Source organism: Lepeophtheirus salmonis, chromosome 5 (genome assembly GCF_016086655.4).
Source record: "Lepeophtheirus salmonis chromosome 5, UVic_Lsal_1.4, whole genome shotgun sequence".
NCBI lineage: Eukaryota > Metazoa > Arthropoda > Copepoda > Siphonostomatoida > Caligidae > Lepeophtheirus > Lepeophtheirus salmonis.
In genome coordinates this window covers 42,261,226-42,279,114 of record NC_052135.2, presented here as the reverse complement: position 1 = coordinate 42,279,114, position 17,889 = coordinate 42,261,226, and the positions used below count along the sequence as shown (strand labels likewise).

Here is a 17,889-nt window from a genome sequence, read left to right as displayed (position 1 = left end):
GTTACACTATTGTTCTGATTCAATATCCTATTTTATTTCGTAATATTCTAATTATAAAAAGATAACTTATCGTTGTTCAAAAAAAGGATCGAGAAAACAAAATGCACATTCCATGTATAGAGTATTGCTTACATTAAATTTTTGAAATAAAGAATAATCCAGGAGTTTGGGATATTGGCAAAATTGGCTTACTACCAATGTATCATGAAACATTGTAACATGAAATATAACCTCTTCCTTCTCATCCCTGTTTTCTTATTTAAGTAACTTCAAACTTATTTCGTAGCAAATTTTCTATTCAATTTATAAGTTTCTTAACAGACACGCTGATCTAAATGTGTATTATGTTATTTATATGGTATTTACGTAATAAGATATTCATGTTTATTATTGTTGGATCGGTCTAAAAAAACTTAAAAGACTGCAGTACTATTACTTCAGTACTAATAAAATTTGTAAGTTATAAAATCGGTCCTTATTGGTCTCTTATGATGACTACAACAGCTGAAATGGCACAAATGCCTTCATGTAATTTCAGCTATTCACTCTAACCTCTTTCAAAGTGATAAGATAACTGAAGTTTAATAGGTATGTAGCTTGAACATAAATATTCGTATTATCCGTGATAGTTATGATTCCTTATTATCTTCTGGCCTAGCTAGGAGTAATCAAAACAAAAAGATAGCTAAGACCTAGAACAGATTACCTGACAAATTGGTTCTTGGTAAAAAGATCAGACGGATAAAAAAAAAAAAAAGACTGAAAAGGGGAGGGGGGACAAACAAGAAAATCAGTCCTACCACCGATCCAACACAAATATTTAAACATTCAATTTCGGACTAGATCTTATCAACACATGTTTATTATGAATTTTATTTAATAAAGTGAATTAAAAATTTCATTATTGAAAAAAAATACATTCTTATTAAGGATTACACATTAACTACATACTTTGTGAAACTCGTTGTACACCAACTCTCTCATGGTGGTATGTGAAGAATTAACTTACAAAGGAAAATTATTAAAATACATATTTCTAGTTAAATTATGAGAGATCAAAGGTCACACAAAACGTTAAAAAACCATAATCGACGATAACATTTTATCAAAAAGAGTTAAACAACTGAAATGGTTGTCAACTTTTAAAGGGAAAAATTTAAAGCGGAAATTTTCCCTTTAATGAGTGACTATTCGAGTATATGCCTTTTTTAGGAAAGGTTGAGAGGTACAATGAATAATTTTATTTATTTTTGACTTACACTTTAACAAATAATAAATATTTTTATATATTTCAGACTCCCCTGTGTGTCAAAGCGAAATGGTAGACCAATTAATTGGAGTGACAGCAGAGGAAAGCATTTCGATCAATTGTCGAGTAAGTACTCCCATACTATGTAGAGTATTATTGTACAAAAGCCTTAAGAAACCTTTAGTTATTTTTAAAAAATATATTTTCTACATTTTTTTTATGTATCTTACTTTTTTTCGCAGAATTATTTTAATGGTTAATGTTCTGTTAAAAAAACTAAAAACTTTTCAATGATTGCAATAACAATACCCACAGAATTCATTGTACATATAAATCTATTTATTATTTAATACCTGCATATAACTTTACTCTAAACAATGATAGTATAAATAAGGCGTAACTCAAACATTTACTTCCCTTTAAATAATTTTTTCTTCATCACAAGATTTTAACCCTATTTTTTATGCTAATGATAAAATATAAGAGAAAATCAATATTATTTTGGAATTGAAAAGCAAAGATAGAGAGAACGAGATTTATCTCATATGCATAATTGATTTTTTTTTTAAATTTAATATTACTAAAAATATTTTCGAATAATTTTTCTTCAACACTTGGTGTTGTTCCTTACCAAAAATTTTATATGGAAAAATAGAACAAAAGAGAACAAATGCATCGTCTTAACTTCTATATTCACTAAGCATTTTTTTCTCGTGCACAAATACCTTTCTTGCTGAGGACAACCTAAAAAAAACCTGTTACTACTTGGTTCATTTATTTATTGGTATATTTTGTATTACTAAAAATATTATAGACCTTTTTTTTATAAGATAAGACAAAAATGCGTTTTTTGATTTGCAGTTCCTACATTTTATCCGTTGTTTTTTTTGTATATGAAATTAAACAATAATTATAACAGCCTAGAAAAATATACCAACATTGCTCAGATTGTCAGTAATAAAAAGTACCTCGAATGCGGTTGAGATCATATTTTCTACAACTTTAATAATATGTTAAAAATGTAATATACTTCTTTTCCCCTGAAAATAACTGGGGAATAAATAAGAAAAGGAAGCAAATCTTTGGATTACTTATTTATTTAATGCTCTTCCGTTTTGCTTAAAATTAACTTCCTATTTTCACGTACATACTTATATCTACTTATAAATAACATTTAGAGGCATGACGATACTCATATTAAAGAGGGTTATTTGATTTTTCCTTTCATTGATAAGTAATGAAATGTTTTCTTTTCCTTTTCGTTCCAAAAGATTCTCAAGCATAGGCAAAGAAGGAAAAGATACCACTTACATATCAACAAACCATAAAAATTGTTTTTCTCCTCTTCCCTTGGCATATTTTTAATAAGGAGAATTATAAAATTAAAAAAATATATGAAATCTCTCCAGGTATAATAAAAAATAGACCAATAAAATTGAAAAACCTTGAGAGACAGATTATGATGTTTTAGCCTAAAAAAAAACAAAGAAGTATCTTTCGATATTTCGCAATTTATTGTCTTTTTATCTTATTATTAATAAATGGCAAGTATTTTAGGTTTTTGAAATTAAATCCTGTCCTTTTACGAGTTTGTTTCTGTGGCTCAAAACCTAGTCGACTGTGAAGATCTTCTTGTATGAGAAGATTTTCACAGTCGACGGATGACTCTTCAAGTAATTAAGGACTTTTTTTGCATCTCTCATGCCTTAAGGCCTTCATCCCGTCGGTAAGGAGATATTTTGGAGTTTTGATAAAGCCCTCAAGGCCGATTTTATCATGAAAAGCCATCTTGATATTGATTTCGTCCACGTTGAACTCGTCACCCATGTAGTACATTGATGTTGTTGAATCTCCTTGATCTTGGCCTCCAGGGATTTGAGAAATTTTTCATTTCGCTTCAAACCATTTCATCCACTTCCTGCCTTCCTTTTTGACTCATTTCCCATTCTCATCGGCTTCCCTGATGTTCTGGACTGTCATCACGATTACACCGACAATGTGTGAAATTCTTTTTAGATCGACATTTGCGTCGAGAATATCCGAAACCCTCTGCCTTTTTTATTTCTGTTCACTCATTTTTTGTCCAGTTTTGATTAAATTAAAACAATGCGGAAGAAAAACAACTCATGTATCGAACATTGCTTGAGATCTCATGTGAAACCTTAATTACTGCAACAAAAAAATAATAATAATTATGACACGAAAAATTTCCCGGTTGCACTCTGTAACGAATGCTTTAGCCAAATCTGATATTAATGAATATTCATCCGACTTCTGCTTCTTTTGTTACAAAATGATTTAATTTGGTTATGAATCAAAAAGAACTCTATTATTTCCTTATTCCTCTTCATCTTAATGTTATAATATCAAGACTTTGATTGTGAGTATTTGAGTATAAAATAAATATTCTTAGGGGCTCATCCGTCAAAGTCTACTTAGAAGCTAAAAAAAAACTAAGAACAAAAATATATATATTTCCGTAGTAGCTCAAAAATAATGTAATGGACTTAAATAATTTAGAGTTAACTTTTTCATCTTGAATTTTTAACATCCTTAATATTATTATCATTATTGATAGGATAGAATGTGATTTTTCCACTGTTATTAAGTTTTTTGGAATATCTAAGATGACAATAAAAATGTATGGTATGTAAATGAAATGTTTGAGAGGAGAGCAGCTTAGCAGCCAAAATGTTTTATTAGAATAGCTACATGGAGCTATGAGAAAGCAAGAAAGGTAAACAAAAGTCCCGGATCGTATATTGCATGGACAAAGAACAAAAATGCATCTAATGTAGATCCTAAATTTTACTCTTTGCCTAATAAACACTTATATCTCCCTCGAACAAATCTTTAGTTTTACTCTACAGCATTCATGTGTACAGTCATGAATTCCATCAGTGTATCAGTAATTTGGAAGGAAATACAATTGTAAAATTAAAACTAAAGAAAATTATAGACATTCGACTTTCTTTTGTCTAATGAGTGTATTATAATTTTGGTACACCGCTAAAAAAATTATATATATATATTTTTTTTTTCTGCAATGATATATGATATCTTCATCTAAATACCCATACCTTCATTTTGATGCTGAAGTTAATTATGTTTAAGCTTAACCTTTTTTTGTGGAATATGTTTCTGATTAAAATTGAAATTTAGTTATATTTAAACAAATGAATTTCATTTTCTGATGTTAGCTCCGTTTGATTCCACATTAGAAATAGTGATTTTTTCGGGTTACTAATTTTAAATAGGAAAAATCATATTAGTTTATCTAATTATATTGTTTACTTGATTGAATGATTTCATATAAAAAGTTTTACCTAATGTTTTTTTAGAGTGACATGAATTTTATTTCGGCTGGTTTTGTCTGTTGAGATATTTTAAAGAATTTATTGCCACAAAAACATACCATAACTAATAAATATGTTTAATGAAGCTTGATATCCCGAATTATGGCTACATTTAAGTATTTACTAGAAAATTTTAAAAGGGCTAAGTAATATCCCTAGTTGTAAAGAAGTAGAGGTGATCTTCCAGGCATGTCGTAGCGATGCCTGTTCGAAAGAGTTTAGGAGCATATCCCCTTCCTCTTTTTGGTGTCCAACATTACCTGGAGATTCTAGCTTCAAAAGAACTTTCCGGAAAATTATCTCCATTTTTGAGATACCTAAAGCTCCTATGTGATCTTCCTTCATATGAACTTCTCCCCTTCCTAGCACACTTTGTGACAATGAAAGTCAATCTCCAGGAGCAGAATCCCCTCCATCCAATGGCTCTCATAGGATTACAGCTTGAAAATAATTAGGTTGTTTTTCCAATCTCCTCAGTTCCTTTCAAAGTCGCTTCTCAACCTGTTGTTCAATATTGTTCCAATGGAAAAAGAGTTTATCAAAAAGGAGTTTAATGACGTCTGTATCAAGCCTGATATTACTCTTGGAGATTCTGCGGCTATGACAATTCTTTTAAATGCGTTAGAAACTCCCCTCATCCTTAAGAAACGAAATTACAATTGACATTAAGCTTCTGAACAAATATTTTTTTAAATAAAATTAAGCGGACATTTTATAATTTTTGAAGAAGAATAGTTATGAACCTAAAACTGAAGTGCATCTATTTGACCTCTTTTTAATTCATTATAGTTTAATAGTTTTTTTAGAAATGTAGAAAAGTTACTTTCATGACAGTAGAAAAAGGTAATACTTAAGGTTTGTTGCTGTTCTCCAATAGAATGTCTATTTTATTTTTGTTATTCAAAAGTTATTTCAATAAAAGTAGTAACACATGAATATATCTTAACTTTTAATAGGATGGAAATAACTTTTTGCAACTTTTTTTAACTTTGCTTTCATTACTTTAGCTATTTGAAAACTTTTTTTTTCTTTTTCATAAATATATTACTATAAAAGAAATCACTAGATGGATTCTACTTAAGAAAAATAACTAATGTACTCAGTTTTAAGAACTTTTAAACAATGTATATATTATATACATAGATATGTTTAGTAATAACCATTTTTTTAATGCGTGAGTAAAGAATATAAAAGGAATTGAATGAATTTAAGGATATAATTGGCAAATAAAATTATCAATTAAAGCTAAAAGCATAGTAAAATATCTGTATTTATAATTCCTGACAAATTTTTGCATAACTGAATTAATATCTTACTCCAAAATCAAATAATCTTTCCGAAGTAAATGATTTTTGCTACGGGCTGAACGATCAAAAAACGACCTGAACAAAATTTAAATTACAACTGTATTGTGGTGGAAAAAATAAAAATAATTATCGAATTTTCTTTGATATATTGAATAAAAACTGATTTTGATAATTAAGAATCATAACTTTAGGATCAATATTTGTGTAATAAAATTGTCATTCTTTCATTGTTTTTCCCTTAACTTATATAAAATAAATTATTCATTATTTTGCTATCAATTAGCATAACTTTATCCAAATTCAAAATACATTCATTCAAGATCAATTTAAGATATTATAACGGTAAGTACAATGGAGAAGGTGATGTCTTTGGTCTCGTATTGTAGTATGGGCGTCAATGAAAAGTCAAAGACGTGATCAAACATCGTCAACTTGATAATAATTTATTTATTTATCAAATATTTTCCCTTATTTATAATATTTTTTCTCTAAAACATAAAATCAAAAATGTTTTAAAACACGAGATAAAGAGTTTTTTTTTTAATAACTGTCTCTTTTCTTACTTTTGAATAAAAATCATATATATTATCTCACTGCCATTTATTTTGTGTTTGCTACAACATTAATTCGATATTTAGAAAATCAAAAAAGTTACTAGATGAGATGATTTGCTATGGCAATTAAGGCTTTTTGATTATGTATTAATATTTTTTACTTAACTATTCAAATAATAAGGCCATCGATTAATCAAGACTTTGTATCTCTAAATAATCAGTATTATCATAATTATCCTATATGGTTATCTACCAGATTAAGCGTGCAAATTAAGTATATATTATTTTTTATTAATTTATTTTCTTTGGTCCTTTCAGTTAGTTTTTAATATAAATTTATAATTGTACTTAATTATTTTGTTAAAGTAAGGAATGTGTTAATACATTAATCTATTCGAAATATCATCAGCTTAGTTTTCATCTTTTAAGAGATAAATATACATGGTATTAGTATAATATAGATAAACTTAAAAAAATAACGTCGAATTTACATGGAAGTATTTTTGTTCATGATAACTTTCAAATAATTGAAGAGTAGTGAAAGATAATGTACTTCAAATTATAAATACATATACAGGGTGGTGTTCTAGAATTAAAGTCCCGTTAAGTTCAACGTCTTTTAATTAAGAATATTATTTGTAGATATTTTGTTCCCCAAGGAACAAATATTCCGACAGCGTTTTATCAGAAAATATAATACAATTTAGGTGCAATAATGGCGAAAAACAAAACAATTTTGATATTAGCATATAACTCACAATCTTATACATCAACATGATAACTAACAGTATATTAGCTTATATAATTACTTATTATTAGACTTGCAAACATCTGTAATTATTTTTGGCTACTGTATTGATCCAGACCATCGTAAAATCATCAATAATAATAATGTTTACTTGACTAACATTAAATGGTTGTTCAATTTGAAATATAATTTAATATTTTAAATTGACATTAATACGTGAGCCTGGAATAAAGTGTTACAAATGGCATTTAGTAAACCATCGTCTTAATGTATGAAAAAGTGTTTTTATATATCATATTTGACATACTTCTAACATATAGGTTTGGGTAATTAAAATGTTGGAAATTTAATATTAGAAGTATATCAAATGTGATATATAAAAACACTGTTTTTATATTAAAATAGAGAATTACAAAATGTCACTTGTAACCCTTTTTTTCAGGCCCACGAATAGCAAGAGTAAAAATTTAACAAGGAAAAAGGGAATAATGAATAATTTACTTTAATCTCTGCGCAAATTATATTTATATTTATACTAAATGTACATATTATTCTTAGATTAAAGGAATTTAAAAAAATCCTTTTCGAATCATTTCTAAGCTCCGTTCCACCATCAAAACGATCTTGAATGATGAAGAGCCAATTATAATGTGTTTGTATATATTTTTTTTCTTTTATTTTTCTGCTAATAGGTGGATGCATATCCTCCACTTGTGGCCTTTACCTGGTTCTTCAACAACAGTGATCATCATGAAGAGTTGGAGCAGGATAGATTCAGTAGCGACGGGCTAATTAGTACACTCAACTTCACACCAACAAATAATCAAGACTATGGAACACTATTTTGCCAAGGAGAGAACACTATTGGGCATCAAATAGAGCCATGCACATTTCAAATCGTGCCAACAGGTAGATAAATTAAAAATAATGTTTCATCATCTTTATCAGTGATTACCTTACTTTGGTACCAACATAAGCACATGTTAGAAATTTGCCAAAACACAAAGTAAAAAGATTGAGAACCACTGATCACTGACATGCTAATATAACGAATCGCCTATAAACCAAAAATAAACATTTACTTGGAAAATGTTTAAGAAAAGCCAAGTACGATTATTGTGGTTTATTTAGCAATATCTTTATTTCGTATTTTAGTAAAAAATAAGCTGTTAATAAGTTATTTTGTAAAAACATAATAAATATATTATAAGATAATCATTTTTTAAAGCCTCTAACCGTAAAACATCATGCGTATCATATTTGATACATGAATTTTAGAATCTTCCTTTTGTGCAGTTTTACTATTTTTGGGCTTAAAAAGTGCATTGATTTACAAATATATCGTCAACGGTTCATTAAATACACACAAAAATAAGGAGCTTCTTTATTTTGACACTCCAATGTTGCAATCGTGTAGTGTCTCGAAAAGATGATTTTCTAAAAATTAATAACCTAATTTTGGAGGTGTTATTGAAATTAAATTATTTTTTATAAAGATAAACGTTTAATTAGGCATGTTCAATAAATTAAAAAATCAATTTTTTACCCAAAACACACAAATGGTCGCTTTTTACTTGCTTTTAACGAAAAGTTCTTACAAATTAAAAAGTTTGTTTTTAAAAAATTAAGAGGGTAAAGTCAAAAATAAAAAATATTTGTTGTATGGGTTTATTAATGTGATGCAGTAGTATTTTATAGGAAGTTAATAAAAAAACCTTTGGTTACCAATGTGCAAACTTTGAATTATATTTTTAGTTTAAAAAATATTGCTAATAAGGAATGGATTCATGAATTCATTTTACGTATATTTTTTGAAAAATATACTAACTTATAGTCTATGTACACAACTGTATCAGCTCAATATATGTTATGTATACAAGTACTTACTGGAGGGCAACTTGAAAGCTTCATATTTTGAAAGATGATACAAATTTGGATTCTTAAAAGGTTTTTTAGTATGAGAAAATGAGTTCCTCTTAGAATATTTATTCTTTTAAAAAGGCCAATAAATCATGCTGGTGGATTTATGCTACAATTTTGATGAAGTTAAAGTCGTTTTGATCAGATGGAATAACTTAAATTATCTAGTGAGTAGGTTTTTATATTAGGAAATGAAACATTATGTAATATAATTTTATGTTAAAAATTTAAAATACTACGTATAATCATAGTACGGATATTCTATAGAATGTTTATGTTCGTTTGTGCTGGGTTTTGGTTTGAAAGTTCTAGACCGGTCTGATACCATAATAGTTTTAACTGATTCACTATCTTTGCAATGAGACAACTTTGTAATTTTATTGCAGTTCCTCTCAAAGACTATTTCGAAAGAACAAAATAGTGGCTTTCTAATCATTCTTGTAATACTTCATTACTCGGGATCCTTCACAGCCGACTTACAAATAAGCATAATAATCATTATAAAAAAAATACTTCGGTTAAACTTTGGTCTGGACCAAAGAGGAAAAAAAATTGCATAATTATTCTTCGACGAATACAAACGTAATCCAGACTTTTTTTTAATAAAAATAATTCTAGCTTAATTTTGTGTTGATTTGTCACGTATGTTTAAAGAAATAATGACTTATAATTGTGATTGAATTAATAGGTCGACCTGCACCTTTAAGCGAATGTAAGGTGATTAATCAAAGTTTACCCATTGTGAAAATCGGTTGTCGTGAAGGATTTGATGGAGGACTTCCTCAAACTTTTATGTTGGAACTCTACGAAAAAAAAGGAAACAAAATCCCGGATGATGGTAGTAAAACTGAGAATGAGGCTTCAGGAAGTGAAGAACTTCGAGATATGATACTCAAGACACAGGTCACAAATCAATTTCCACAATTTGAGCTTACTAACATTGATAGTGGCATACCTGTTAAGCTTTTTGTATATGCTCAGAACTCCAAGGGTTCCTCGGAGCCATTTATTATACAAGAAACTTTTGTCAAGCAACGGAAACATGCAGTTGAAGGTAAGTGTCATTTAATTATTTTATTTCTTCATTCTTTTGTAGTTACGTCATTGTCAAATAAATAATAAAACTTCATTAAGAGCATATACATTGCTAAGATTATATTTAGATATTTAAAAACATTTTATTTTCAAACACTATGATGATGCTAATGCATTGCAAGGTTAAAATCCTTAAACTTTTTTTTCAATATGTTTTTTTTAATTAAATGTGCTCTACTTTTAAAGTAATATACAAATAAAAAATTAGTTTCCAATTGAGTGGGAATGAAAGTGCCAAAACAAAATATTTTTAACATAAATCGAATATCTTTTTTAAGTAGTGCAAACAAATAAAAAGCAATAGACGCATCATAAATGTATGGTAACTTACGTTTGAAATTGTTTTGTTGAGTTACTCTAGTAAAAATTCAGGTTACATAATTCCAAACTAAGAACTGTTGACTAGTTTCTTTTAATTTATATATTTTGGGAAATAGATATGGGATACTCTTTTCCCCTCTTTATATTTGAAAAAGGAAAGTGGCAGCTCAACAGAGGCGTTTTCCAATCAATTTGATATAGTTAATGCTGTTATAATGATATGACCACAATATTTTGTGTGCTCTCAACGTATATTTCTTGAACTTGAATAAAATAACATAAAGCAGTAAATATTTCATTATAATTAAAGATAGAAAATGAGCTTGTAAACTCAGTTTGAAGAACGGATAAAAGATATAATGAAGATCACATTGAGTCTACAAATATGAATAATCAAAATATAACTTTGTTAGCTGTTGATTTTTATGCTCCTTTAGTGTTCTGAACAATGATTTGTAGAAATTGAAATATTTATTGGAAAGAAGTAAACATATTCCTACTAAAGCTGTAAACCAAAAGGGGAAAAGCCCCTATTAGCTTGAGTAATTTCCTTGAACCGTTAAATGTTTCATCCCCTTCACAAGATGACGCATTTTATGATACAAAATATAACGATATTTTATTATTTTCCCATCTTCTTAATATTCAATTAATAGGGTGATTTCATTTGAATTTGCAAAGTTCGCTATATAGAAGAAATTCATGACAATTTCAACGATTCCAAAGGACAAATAGGTTGTTGTGTAAATCAATACTATGGAAAAATATTGATGATGTGGTATTTGTTTTGCCACATAGATACATTGGATTCTTACCAATAAATAAAGAATCTTCCAATAGTTAGAGAAAATGAAGTCATTCACAAATTACTAGTTCAGTTCGGTTATTTTTGTAGATAGGTTGAGAGAAACCAAAAAAGATTGTTGTGGTGTACCCTTAGAAAAGTTGGATCTGAAGATAAATAATCATAAGTCAATTTTTTGTAATTATATCATAAATTTGTAATCTGCAGAAAACGTAAACCTTTTCAAACGAATTTCAACTGAGATTATTACAAAATGTCTCAAAAGGAATTATCCATAACGAAGTTCGAACATGTAATTATTCTTTTTTATTAATAATAATTTAGAAATATTGATAGGTAAGAAAAGGCTGTTGATTGATTAAGGTATCTTGTTTTGTTTTTGTTATCAACCGATAACATTTCTTTGTCCCACACACTTTTAAGAACCAACTATCTAACAAATCAAAATAAAACTACATATTATCTATAAAAATATGTAAAAACTACATTTTATTTTGATGGTTGACAATTTGAACATATAATTCTTCTTATTTTATAAAAGACAATATAAAAATATTGATAGGTAAAAAAAGGTTCTTGATTGATTAAGGTATCTAACCAATCAACCAATAACCTTACTTTGTTCCATATGCTTTTAAGAACCAACTATATAACAAATAAATATAGAACTACATATTCCCATATATTATCTATAAAAAAATATGTAAAAACTACATTTTATTTTGATGGTTGACAATTTATTTTAAAAGAGGCAATCTTTACATTTGCAGGAACTTTAACTTTCCTAAAAAATGCTACATTATATTATTGAAAAGTGCAAAATTATAATGCAAAATTTTAATTAATGGAATTAGAAAACACATAAACTATCTCGAACAAAAATCAAGAAATATATAAAATGACCAATAAATATATATATTAATATTATATTTATTCACACAACTCAACGTTTCGTTTACATGCTTTGATACATTTAAAGGTATTGTATTCTAATTTCCAGGATGAGTTGAAATACCCAATATTTTAAACTATTTTTTTAAATTTTCTTTTGATTGATGATAGTTAATTCGTTCCTAATTTGGTATTATTCAAACAAAATATATCAATTTCGAATTATTTTATAGCGTCAATTATTTTTTAGAGCATTAAGTACAATTTTGTGGCGTTTCCAGTGTAAAACTCATATGAGCTTGTTGATAGAAATAAACGATAATTATTTGTCGAAGAATTCAAACTACCCTTTGAGAAAAATCATTCTAGCTTGTTTTTGTGTTGACAATCCACATGTGTCATTTTTATTTACCGACGTAAAAAGTAGAAAACGTGGAAAAAATGTCTAAAAATATATTGCTGTGATACTTTTTTTGTAATCTATTTACATACTAAAGAAGATTGGTCAAGGCTCATAAGATGATTTTCTAGATCATGGGCGAACTTATTACTTTATCATTATGATTATATGTTTTATGAATTTTTGAACTGCAGTAACGTATGATGAATTTTTTTTTTTACTTGTAATTGAAATTAGAATATAAATTTGGTTTCTAGTTAATTTTTTACTGATAGGTCATATATATCACGTGATAGAAAAGAAAAAATTGAGAAAAAAAGTATTTTTTTTTTCTATATTTCATTAGGAAGGATCATATTATTTTTTACAGACCATTATGTACTTTTAATCAGTAAAATATTATTTGTTGGTGTGGAGTCATTATAGGTAAGGTTTTGAGTTTTTTCATGTTGTTACTCATTTAAAGTTTAAGGCCTCAGAAAATTACGGTTTTTTTAAATCAAAACCAATCTATTTGTATGTTTAAAAAAGTATATCAAATTTTTGTCACACGTTATAGAGCAGTTAAAAAAAGATGGCTTCCACCCAACTAATCAAAAATTATTAAGTATATAATTTTAAGAACATAACTTCATCGATGATTTTGGCCAACGGATTGTCAGAAGAAACATTTGAGCCCGTTTTTATTTTGAAACTTCACAAATCTGCTCATATAAGAGATAAAGAAATATTTGAAGAAATGGTTTTACATCATTATTATTAGTAGTAGTAGATACTTGAAGTATGTCGCCAACTTAGGTTGGTACTTTTACTTTCACTAGTATAAATAAAAGTACACGGAGAAAATAACGATTAAATAGATAAATTATAGTTGGAATACTTTGTTCATTCGTCTATTAAAGTTTTTTATACCATTACAGTAAGTAAATAAAAAGATAAAATTTTATAGATTTTTTTTTTTTTAGAGGGATCCTTCAAATGAGAAAAATGTCATAAAGGGTTCTCTGCCAGGTAGAGAGTTTGTGTGAGAGAGAAAAAAATTACATACAAAAATGATGAACTAAAAGCTTCATGATAAAGATAAATTAGTTTTATTTTTTCCTTCTTTTTAAGCCCTGTAAAAAAACGACTAAAAATACTTGATTTATTTATTTATTTTGCACTAACATGCACACTTCCAGAAAATGAATGGGAACATAGTTCTTTTGTTTTCCTGCAGGCTTTGTATTTGTCTTGATATGTACATAAAGTATACTTATGGGAGTACCAGGCAGTGCTTGGAGAGCTTCGATCTATATTATAGGCATAGATAACTTGTACCTCTTTTTTGTGTCAGACACGTTCGTTACAATATCGTTATTTATTTTATACAGTAACCATGTAGTTATAATATATCAAGAGCACACTCAAATGGGAGATGTACACAGACAGACTAACTTTGCTACTTTTAACATAGATGAACGAACATATTAAAATAAGTAATAAATATATTATATTTACATAGAGCATTTCCTTGAGAAACAAAGGTTCTTTTGTCTGTCATTTTGAAAAAAGGCTAAAATAATCCAATTTAATAGAATTCCAACCCTTGCTCTATTTTGATTTAGGAAAATGGTGAAACATTATTACTTATTCAGTTCCAGAATTTAAGATGATAATTGACTAAACAATTTTTGAATACTGGTCTTTCTAAATTTATTACATTCGATCTATGAAAATGGAATTTAATGTTTCGAATAAAATATTGAGACTAAAGAAGAAAAATATTCTTCTAAAGTGATTTTTTACCAATACCACTAAAAAAATATGTCATATTTTCATATGTTTTATTTAGAATCCAACTTTTGTTAATAATTATGTCATTTATGTGTCGGCAGAAAATACTTACTATAATTCTCTTACATTCTGTTTCAATGCAAATTATTCTTTTATAGGCATTTCACATTACATATTTTTAGAGGTTAGTCAAACATGGATCAATGGGAGGAATTAAAATGAAAGATGAAATCTTTTTTTTGTTGATACTATTTTGTTCGGCACAAAGATCAAAAGAAGGCTTTAATATGTTCCGACATCAAATTAGCGGAAAATAATTTTCTTAATAAAATTTAGCCCCAAGTGTATTTTCTTCATAAAATTATTTAAAGTAGACGGGTTATTCGAAAAATAATCAATTATTGTGTGAGAAAACTTTAAAGTTTGCATTGTGTAATCATTCAAAAGTTTTCTGGTAATTGAACATATCTAGTCAGAATAGTACAAAAGAAAATTATGCATTTTGTAAAAAAAAGAAGTTATACTTTAACCGTCTATGAAAAATCTGACTCCGTATTTAGTATGTAAATACATATTTGGTGCGTCAACAAAAAAAAATTAAAGAAAAGGAGTAATCTCAATTTATATAAATATATTTTTTTTTTGTGGTCTTTTTTTTATTAACTATTACATTTTGCTACCATTGATAATTAAATAAAAATTCTGGAGGAATTGGAAAGTAAAAATATAAATAAACATTTTAGTTTGAAATTAGACCTCAAGAGATAGACCAATACTTTCGTTCTTTTTCCTTATGTCTCCATTTCAAAAATTCTATAAAAAGATAAAGTTTTCAATTTAAAATATTGGAAACAAAAATAAAAATGAAAAGAGTCCAAAAATATTGAAAAAATGGACACGAATACTAAGAAAACGTTCAAAGTTATAATAAAATTACAGTAATAAAAATTGCCACAACTATTACTTATCCGAGGGACGATGGTGCTTCCAAAAAATATTAACAAAATACGTTTTAAATTTTTCAGGTGACGTTCTAATTCAGAGGGTATGAACCTTACTAAGTCAGAGGCAAAGTACCATAACTTTTCATAGACTTTAGGTATTTACAAAGTAAACAACCTATCTCCCTGGGGTATCCATTCATATGCCTCTAAAAGCTTATAATATGATCGGCTCTCCCAATGTGAGTTTTTCTAGAAATATATACTTGGGAATTTTAATTTTCATAATACAGAGCCTTGGTTTTAGGAGGCAAATTCCTTCTCACAGATAATCCAGAAATATTAATGACCGATTGGTAGCTTGATTTTGCATATATGAGACCCTTTAAATTTAGAAATACAAATAGTGTCCGTATATCCAGACAAGGGCACTCAGCTAATACGTGGATAACTGAGTTACATATTTTCTCACAGTCTTTAGACAGTTCATAAAAGGAAATATTTCCTGCTTAGATCTGTAACTGAGTTGTAAATTTACGACCGTACAAGATTCCTCATGGGGATCTTAGTATTCGTTTGATACAGATTTGTGTGAGTTTTAGTTGTCTTATATATTCTTTGGCCGTCTTAACTAGTTCGTCTAATGTAATTTCTCCATTGTTAAGTTTCACAGGAGAAGGTACGGGGGCTCGATTGTATTTGGAGCTTCTTATTAGCGGATATAGTAACTTCCACTTTGAGAAACTATTGTCCAAAAAAGCGTCATGAACAGATTTTTTTCCACCGCTTCTCATTCAAAAACTGCTGCATCTTCCTGTTGCTTGAAGAAATACTTATTTTTTAATTTCGGTGGATGATGTCGACTGTGGCACTCGAGTCAAACTGGAGAACCTCTCCACAGAATTATCCAAGCTATAGACAATGATTATGATATACCACTAATAGGATTGTTTGATAAAGTTATACCAAACAAAATCCACTTAAGCCCTCCTGTTTAAGCTATATATCCTTTCCATTCAGCAATTTGACTTTTTGTGAGATCAATGAAAATATTTTTAAACATTTTTATAACGACTTTTTCGAAAAAAACTAAGCCACCTCCTAGGTACTTCATCTGTTGTTTGAGAGCAGGGATATATCTAAGATGAAAAAAATTTCTTCATTTATAATTAATTCCCTCAATTTTAGATTTGATACAAATTATTTTTTTACTTCATAAATACATACAACTCAATATTTTATAGTCAAGTTTGTGTCAATTATAGGCTTTGTATTCAAATTTGTGTAATGATTTAAGATATCCCAGAATCTTTATTTTATTTAAAAAGAATAAAATTGTCCCCAAAATCTTTCAATTTATCATTTTCTTAATTATCAATCAATTATGGGTACAATAAGTGCAATTTTAAAATTGATGATTCGTTGAAGAATAAAAATGTGATCCAAATTCAATCTAAAAAAAAAATTCTAAAAAATACTTGACTTCACTTAATTAAGTTGATATAACAATATATAAAAACTTAGCACTTATCCCTTTATATTTTTGTTTCCTTTTTTTAAATAATATAATTAATTATCAAGGAGTTTTATAAATAACAACACTTAACCACGAGCAATTTCTGCATAATAAAATTTAATCACAGATTAGTTTAGCGAGCTTTGAACCCACCAAAAGCATTTTTTTGTTATTTTTCTAACCTTATTTTGCAGCTCCATTGCCGAAGGGAAAGTAATAGTAAAATAGACATAATCGACTGTTTTCGACTATATCGACATAATCGACTGAAGTTATTGGGATCTTTTGAAAACAATAAAAACTCCATTACATAGGAATCTTCACCAGAAATAATATAGTTGAGCTTCATTTACCTGCTTTTGCTTTTCTTGGAGATAAATTTGGTGCCTCTAAAATAGTGGTTCTTAGCCTAAGGGGAGTTTGTAACGATATATAAAACGCCATTTATGTAAAAATATATAAAATACACCATTATATATTATTTATGATACAGAAAGGTTATGATGCTATTATATTGTATACAGAAACCTTTAGAACTCAAATGCAAACAATACACAAATAAACCCCCTACTAAGTATTTTTTTCATATCATTTACAATAAAAACATTTTTTCTTCAAAAGAAAAAATTAATAGTTCATTGAATAAATATTTAAATAAGTTGGTTAAAAGTCTATAATTAAAATAAATATATCAAATGTTTACAAAATCAAATTCTTTTTTCATGTGTGTTTTATATATAAGTATGTGGGTCTACCTGCCAATGTATACATACGTTTACAAAGTCGTAAAATTAAAGTGCTCACCAAGGGATAATGATTTATACCTTCTTTTTCTTTTAAGGTAATTTAGAAAAAAAATCTTTAAATATTTTTTGTTATTAACTTATATTATTTATAAGGTGAAGAAGTATAATTAAAGTTGTTTTAAATATGACCTACCGGTATGAAAAAATAAAATAAAACTTTAAAGAATGCTTTGTAGAAGACCTGCTGCGCTACAATGGTCTTTT

At 27.7% G+C, this 17,889-nt stretch overlaps 1 protein-coding gene across 1 annotated transcript in view; it reads left to right on the top strand.

Annotated features, from left to right (window-relative positions):
• Positions 1–17,889, top strand: part of LOC121117225 (hemicentin-1) — a 338,247-nt gene that overhangs the window by 239,067 nt on the left and 81,291 nt on the right. Inside the window, exons 10-12 of the mRNA XM_071888683.1 lie at positions 1,296–1,375; positions 7,907–8,123; positions 9,823–10,188. Of these exons, the coding sequence (XP_071744784.1) occupies positions 1,296–1,375; positions 7,907–8,123; positions 9,823–10,188 (663 nt within the window). The remainder of the gene's footprint in view (positions 1–1,295; positions 1,376–7,906; positions 8,124–9,822; positions 10,189–17,889) is intronic.